Source organism: Sinocyclocheilus anshuiensis, unplaced genomic scaffold (genome assembly GCF_001515605.1).
Source record: "Sinocyclocheilus anshuiensis isolate Anshui unplaced genomic scaffold, SAMN03320099.WGS_v1.1 scaffold834, whole genome shotgun sequence".
Classification (NCBI taxonomy): domain Eukaryota; kingdom Metazoa; phylum Chordata; class Actinopteri; order Cypriniformes; family Cyprinidae; genus Sinocyclocheilus; species Sinocyclocheilus anshuiensis.
Window position 1 is genome coordinate 707,402 of NW_015540885.1, and position 8,513 is coordinate 715,914.

The following is an 8,513-nucleotide window of genomic DNA, read 5'->3' on the forward strand; positions in this document are numbered from 1 at the left end:
CGTGAACATTTGGGCGGTGTTATGCAAATCTTCCCACATAGTGACGTGGACATGTTTACAACCTGGTCTCATGGCAAAAACATACCCGGGGGCACATTTTCGCGAGATGCGAAATACGTACCAATAAGTACATATCACTGCAGTTTCCAAAAGAAATGAACACTAGAGGCAGTAAAACTCCCGACACTTTTTATTCCTTTTCACACACATTTACAGAGTTTCGATTAATAAAGCGTAATTTTTGCACAATTACTTGAAGAATATCATGTTATGACTTCAAAACAATTTTAATATGCTGGGAGATTTGAAAACTGATGCTTTCGAACGTTAGCACCGCACATATCCAGCTTCATATATGGGTTTTCATCAACAGTAGGTTTGTTCGGTAGCTCACAGAGTATGGAGACGCACTTGAGAGGCGAGGAGCTCCGGTTTGAATCCCGTGTAGGCTAACTACGGTTCGACAAAACGGTTCAAATCTGTATATAAGTAAGTTCAAATGACACGGTTGCATCAATAAATGCGTTTTTATATCAGTTTTGCTGTTTAGGAGGCATTTTAGGAGAGCATGGACAAGTCTTAACTTTTATAAAGAATATCTCTTTGGATTTTTGAATATCTTTGAGACTTTAGTCTTTGCAACTTTACAGATCTTCTTTATGCACCAAGAGCTTGTAACACTCCAAAGAGAAAGGAAAAATTGAAATCGCATCATATGACCCCTTTAAGGATTTTTAAATGCATGTTAATTGCAAATAAATTAAAATGCATTATAGTTTAAATCCATATTAAATGCAATTAGCTGAACTTAAGAGTGCTTTTTGGCATACTTAATTACATCCTTACATGTAATTTCATAATTACTTCTATTGTCTTTAAAATATGGTTAAAGTTTACTGTTGAATGTAATGTAAAATATAATTTATGTTATTTATATTGAAACTTGTATGCCATGTATTTCAAGATATTTTATTTTGTTTATACTGTATATATTTTATTTTTTGCAATTTAGTACATTTAAATATATTAACTTTAAATATAATAGTGAGAAACACACTACAGTAAAATTATAATCAAGTACTTTATATGTGTTTTATTATGTTAATCAAGACATCAAAATAGTGTACTTCTTTATATTGCACATTATTACAAAGTGCACTTAAATGTGTTCAGTCATGAAAGTGTGCTCTCTTTAAGACTTTTATTTCATTAATATTATCTGCAATTAATTTTTTTTAAATATACTATACTTTCAAGATTTGAAGTACACTGCAAGTGCACATTCAATACAATATAAGTGCACTTCTTTTCACCATCAGTGCATCCTCACCATTAGAAACATTTCCCTTTCCTGAAGTTTTTCCACCATCGTGATATATATTACATTTGTCTGGGTTGCTGAGGCGTTATTGTTAGGCTTATTGTTAGACTTTAAAGGGATAGTTCACCCAAGAATGAAAATTCTGTCATCATTTACTCACCCTCATGTCGTTCCAAACTCAATATGTGACTCTTAATGAACAAAAACACAATAAGGTACACGTTTTCTGTTTTTTATTAAAGTCCAGCATGCACTGTATGTGAATAAATGTTCAAATGCAGAGGGAACAATAGTGTCATCTGGTCTTGATGGTTCATGGATTGTTCAGCAATAACAATCTAACAATCTTTTTTTTTTTTCAAATTTCTTAATTTGTTAATAATGTGCCATTTAACATGTATAATCATGTAATAAACACTATATAGAATGGTTATGACCTAATCTGTCCTTAATTCCTGACAGACAACAGGCACTCATTTCAGTTTGACAACAAAGGAGAAACGTGGCTTTTCTTGCATCTGCACCTCCCTCCCCAATCCTCGTCTGCTTAATTAACAAAGATGGGTCATTAGGGGGATTGTGAATGAGGTAACCAGACCCCGGAATAAAACGAACACAAGCTGCAAAAGAGCGAGAACACCCTCATTTATACAGCTAAACTTTCCACATTATTAGCGTCATTTAAGAATAGGATAGTGGAAGCAATAAGAGTTTATAGAATTACACAAACGGGGGGAATATTCCACTATGCTAATGAGCTGGTCTTTGGAGATTGGGCTTAATGGGGTTTCAGTAGGAGCCTTTATTACCCGCTCCGCTCCGCACCGGATCCGTCCACAAGGAGTAGAGGGGAGTCCGATAGCCTCGCTGATGTGATTGTCAGTGCTGCGTCTGAGCTAAAGTGCCTTGATTCATCTCCATCCAAATGGGCAGTGACGCCATGGCTGCATCTCCATCTTCGTCTGCAGAAGACCGAATTCCCTGGAAAATAATGAATCGCGGCTTCATTTGTAACTGTCAGAGAAAATCTCAGCTCGCCGCGGCTCTTCTTTCCGCTGATGAGAGCAAACGATCTCAAACTTCCAGAAGTTCACGGCTGTCATGTAGTGTCAGGGCTCAGACTACTTTGCGTTGGGAAAGTTGGGTGTCTTAAACGTTTGCTAATGTCAAAACTCTCATTTATTCCCACACAAACCGAGTCTCCCTCACACCGAGCTGCCTTTCTTTTTGTTGTCTGTTTTTTTTTTCTCTCTTGTTAATGACAGGAGTCCGAGCCCTCGCCGAGGTCATCCATCTTCCGTGGACATCCACCCACTGATCGCTGCTGGCCAATCCAGACTCTGGTGACCAGCATTATGGCCGTGTCAGGGTCCGAGCCCCCCCTCGGCCCCCCGTGATTAATCATCATTTGGAGAGCGGTGCTGGGACACTCAGGAGAGGGGCCGGCCCCTGCAGGTGGTATCGGCTTTGGGGGAGAATGGACCTGCCACTGGGCCTTTGTTTCTTCTCCCCTGGACAACCGCGCTGCTGCTCTGTCTTTACCTTGCTCCCAGAGCGCCGAGAGAGACTTGCATTGGGATGGTGTTGGATCATAGGTAGATCGTTACTGAGTTTCATGCCAAGTCCAAAAATGCTCTCAAAAATTTTAAACACTGACTCAAATTAGACAACAAGAGAGAGCTGTATGTGATATGTTCTAAAATAATAAAGTAAGTGATAGTAAAACCAGAAATCAGGTCCCCACCATGAAAATGGCTTAGTAATGCAGCTAAATGTTGTCTTGCTTAAAATCTGCATAAAAATGCCAAGACGTGTCTGTAAGTGTGCCACTGTGAAAAAGAAGTGCACTTAATTGTACTTCAAATCGTAAAAGTATATTTTTAAAAGATTACTTGCAGATGACATAATATTAATTCAATTAAAGACCACCTAATAGAAAATCTGCCATCATTTGCTCACCCTCATGTTGTTCCAAACTTGCACACATTTCTTTCTTCTGTTTAACACAAAAGAATATATTTTGAAGATTGCTGGTAATCAAACAGTTGGTGGTTTCCATTGACTTCCATAGTATTTTTTTTTCCTACTATGGAAGTCAATGGCAACCACCAACTGTGAACTATCCCTTTTAGTCCAAATTGTTCTGAACAATGTGTCAAATACATTAATACAATAACAGTAGTGTGTGTGGGATTGGGGTCATGTGTGATGTATATACCATGGCAAGTGTCTACTAAGCTCAGCAGATTATAGAGCAAAAAAATATTCCATATAACACACAGACATTCACCCTATTGTGCTGCCACCAGCCGAAGCTTTCATTTTATTACAGGCTTAATGTCAGCTTCCAACCAGAGGTGTGAGAGGAAAATTTCATTATAGCCACAGTGTCACTTCGCAACATCCTTGCGAGCTGCACCGTGACGCCTGCCTTACTGGACTCAAGATCCAAGTGGCCCATGATGGACACTGCAAAGGTGTGTGGAGACTAACATGCAGCAGGCATACAGGCTGATTAGGAATGAATTAGAGGCTGAAATAAACTGGAAATTACTTTCTGCTCCCTGTGGAAATTATTACATGTGCATTGACTTTGCAAGGATTTAACAGTAAATTCTAAGCTAAGATTAATGATTGACTCAAGTCTGATCATAACATGTTATCAACACTTGTCAAAATCGTACAATATAAAAAAGATACAATGCAATCTTTATAAAAAATAATCCCCAGGGTGTTTGCAGTGGTAATTAATATCTTCTTAATAGCTTCATCACGCATGTCTGCTGAATAACACGATAAAAAAGAGGGGAACATAATGTACTAATTCATTTAGACATATCTACCTGCTAAGATAATTTGGGAACGGTTTATCTGACAAGAACAGGATGTTCGCTCTAGTTTTTAGTACTGTACTCATCAGTCGACCTCTTAGACTTGTTACCATCTCAACAGAGAGTGCTAGATCATTGGACATTGAACATACGATTAAATCCAGGACTCATTCTGGTATCATGTTATTCTGACCCTTATATTCTGATATTACAACATGTATGAGGTGACGCTATACCCTCTTATCTATATTTGATGCAAGCAGCTTCTCAAGTGATAACTAAGGGAAGATTCAGCTATAATTACATGCAGATTGTGAGACATTACTGCACTCACATTTATCTCTGTCTCTTACAGAGAAGAAGCAGGAGAAAGCCGCAGCCAGCCCAGGTGAGTCGTATTATGACCGTGGGCTCAGAGCCAAGCAAGAGGGCTCTCAGATGATTCTACTTATCTTCATGCTGCACAGATTACTATTAATTACCAACTTCTTGTGAGCTCGTAGATACTGAGACAGACATAACCTCTCTGACACGGCTACAGTGGAATTACTGGTGCAGTATTTAGATGTATAAAATGCATTTAACCTCTTGGGCCCATTTTTGCCATTTAATCTTTGCCCTTTTTATGTCTTCTCGTATTTGTAGCATGAGTATATTGTATGTGCTCTGCAGAGGATATCAAAATGAAGACGCTATTGGCAAAAGTGATGGTTATTCACTAATTGGTTTTAACTAATTTTCTTCTTTAACATGCTATTTGTAATAATGATGCATAGAATATTGAAAAATGTTTATTAAAGATATGTATATGTTGTATCTTTGAATGCACACTAGTATACATGCATGAGGTAGCATCTTAAAAAACATCTTCGTTATCATTTTGCTTCAGAACATTTACATTCCATTTAAATAGTTAATTTGTTATCCAGAAATCATACAAGGTATTACAGAATAATTTGTTTATATAATATTTTGACACTTTACAATAAGGTCCGATTAGTTAATGTTAGTTGATCCATAACTTTAACTAACAATGAATGAACATTACTTTTGTTACAGAATTTATTGATCTTAGCATTAGTTTACACAAATACAGCTTGCTAATTGTTAGCTTGCTTTATGTTAGCTCAGGCCCATTAAATAATATTAACAGGTATATGACTTTTGATTTTAATAATGTATTAGTTAATGTTGAAATTAATATAAATTAAGATTAATAAATGAATAAAAAGTATTTGACATTGTTAGTTCATGTTACATAATCTAGTTAACAAATGGAACCTTATTGTAAAGTGTTTTTCCCTGATTTATTCAACAATTTGTGTAAACATTGTTCCAAAACTTACACGTTTATTCTATTATATATTACTTATTTTTATCTTATATTTCACATTTTTATATTAACACATTTTGGGAGGTAACTTAAAATACAAAAAAAGAGTGTAAAACATAATTCCCCTATAGACAACATAGAAGAAATTTATACTGTGCTTTGAAAACTTACTATGATTTTCTGAGATTTTTATGTAGCTATTTTAAAATCAATGAAATATAAATGAGAATTACTAAATAATATACCTACACTCAAAGAAAAGACTGTAAAATAGGGCACAATGTACTTACTTTGAAGACATTTTCTGTATTGATTTTTCACAGGTGTTTTACCCGTATTTTGAATTATACATTACATTTTGTATTTTAGCGTCCATAAACTTAATGGATAATGTCCTGGCAGAGAATTACCAGTACCTTATCTAATTTTTTCATACAGTTTACTGTTTCTCTTGAAATTGTTTTAATTCAAATATCAGACATGTATCAAAGCAGACATGATATCATACATTTTTAAAAACCAAGGATAGGAAGTTGTCATCGCCAAACTCCCAGACATTTCTAAGAAGTCCTCTTTAAGATGTACGAGTGGATCTCATTAATCAAATGTTCTCTGTTGAGGACAAAACTGGGTTGCCGGGTCCCAAGAGGATAAAGCTGCATTCACTAAATCTGAAACATCCATTAGCATTAGTGATATGTGTTGCCTCGTGTCGCTGTGCTTCTTTCTAACTGTTATCCTGTCTGGTGGTGGTGGTGGTGTGTGTGTGTGTGTGTGTGTGTGTGATGTCTGAAGTTGTGTGTTATGTTGCGGACCGTAATGAGCTGCGCAGACGTGTGATCGACTGGCTGCAGACAGAGGTTGTTCCAGATGGCTGGTTCACTAAGGGCTCCAACTTCACTGATATCCTCCTCAAGTACTTCAAGGTGTGTCGTTTAAAATATTAAACCACCAAGAATTTGTATAGTTTAGTATTTTAAGGCACAACACTACAGGGAACAACATCAGTTTTGAGATTTTGGGCTGTTTATTATGGGTTGTTTCAGAGTTAAACATGAGGAAACATGAAAAAAACATATTTAAGTGTTTATTATATTTATCTATTTGTATCTGTAGATTTCAGTTACAATACATATCTTTAAATGTCGTTTTCTCAACAAACAAAAAAAAAAAAAATCATGCATTGAGCCAGACATTTCCATTTCAATAGCACTTAACCAAACCTTTTTTTCTGTTTTATTTATATTTTATATCTTATTTGCATATTCTTATCATTTCATTACAAAAAACGTTTGCACTTAATGTAATCAATCAACTAGGGAAATATGGTGGTGTCTATTAGTTAATTTTTTACCCAATTTTTACCCTATTCACCAGGGTGTCTTGGCTTAACATTTCAAAAATGTTCTTAAAATAACTTATAAAGCCCAGCAATATGCAGAATTATTAATAGTCTTAACAGAAGCGCAACATGATACGTGACCATTTTGGTTTCCAAATGTCTGTAAATTTACAAACACAGATGTTTGATGTCTGCCTGAAGGGTATTCATTGTATTTCAGTGAAAGGAATGGCATTTATTGCAGCATAAAAGCATCCATTTGGTTTGGTCCCTTCATCGTCAGGGCTCTGTGTATATTACCCTCCACCAGGCAATCTCTGCGCCCTCCTGCCGCTCTTCAAAGAGCCTTCAGGACGCGCCACATCATTTCTCTTGACAGCCTCCCAAGGCGTGTAAAATACACCTAAAATGACTTCTGTTTGCATAGCAGCAGATCAGGCAGTCATGCTTTTTTGATGAATCAGTGTGTTTCAATATTAGCTCACCTTTGCACAGCTGTCAGCACAATCCATACATCTGACTGAACACTATCACCAAACCAATAATCCATATGCTGGTCAGATCAGCTTGATCTGTTAGACAGCTTTCTCTAAAATAATTAAAGGGATAGTTCACACACAAATAATTTCTGTCATTATATACTGACTCATTCCAATCATGTATGACTATTTCTTTCTTCTGTGGAAAATGAAATAAAAATCTCAATATAATGTAAGTCACTGAGGTCAAACGTTGAGTTGGACCCCACTGACTTTTATTGTGAGGACAAATAGAGCTGAAATGTTCTACAGAGATTTTTAGGTTTGGAACAATAAAAGATGTGCAGAATTGTAATTTTTAGGTGAACTGCTCCTCCAATTTGTGGGAAAGAACAAAGCCTGGAAGTTTGACTCAATCATGAACATGTCCTTTACCTCTTGTTTATTGGTGAACATGTCAAAATCAGCTGTACCAGGTGGAGTAGTCTACTGACAAACTGCTGAGATAAGATTAAACTGACAGCATGATGTGTACGTTTCAAAGTAGCTGATGTGTGATCACCGGTCTATGTGTCTGTATGAACTGAAGAATTCTCTATGGCTGTTTTAGGTGTCTGTGCAGTTTTATCACTGTGGATCCTTTTCACAGACTGGGATGACACGTTTACACATTTATTAACTTTGTAAATATACTTTGTGTTACATTACTTTGGCAATAAATTCCAGAAAACTAGTTACAGCTGCTGCACGAGTGTTTCTAACACAACAGCTGAAGGAGTGACTGCACATTTGTGACCCTGGAGCACAAAACCAGTCTTAAGTCGCTGGGGTATATTTGTAGCAATAGCCAAAAATACATTGTATGGGTCAACATTAACGATTTTCCTTTTATGCCAAAAATCATTAGGACATTAAGTAAAGATCATGTTCCATGAAGATATTTTGTAAATTTCAATAATAAATGTGCTGCAGACGGCTCCGAGGGATGAATAAAGGCCCCCTGTAGCGAATCCATGAGATTTTGTCAGAAAAATATCCATATTTAAAACGTAATAAACACTTTTCTCTCACTTCCGTTATCTATCATACGCAGATCCGTTCCGGCGGAAGGCATATGACGTATGCGCAGCGCACGCGCCTCTGAGATATGCTAGTTTCGCGAGTTTGTTTAATAGGAGCAAAGGAAGCAAAGTTTCCTTACTTTAGC

General features: G+C 36.5%; 1 protein-coding gene across 1 annotated transcript in view; it reads left to right on the forward strand.

The window, feature by feature from the left end:
- Positions 1–8,513, forward strand: part of LOC107688672 (follistatin-related protein 1-like) — a 42,261-nt gene that overhangs the window by 26,874 nt on the left and 6,874 nt on the right. Inside the window, exons 4-7 of the mRNA XM_016486393.1 lie at positions 2,587–2,690; positions 3,677–3,798; positions 4,508–4,540; positions 6,281–6,411. Coding sequence (XP_016341879.1) covers positions 2,587–2,690; positions 3,677–3,798; positions 4,508–4,540; positions 6,281–6,411 — 390 coding nt within the window. The remainder of the gene's footprint in view (positions 1–2,586; positions 2,691–3,676; positions 3,799–4,507; positions 4,541–6,280; positions 6,412–8,513) is intronic.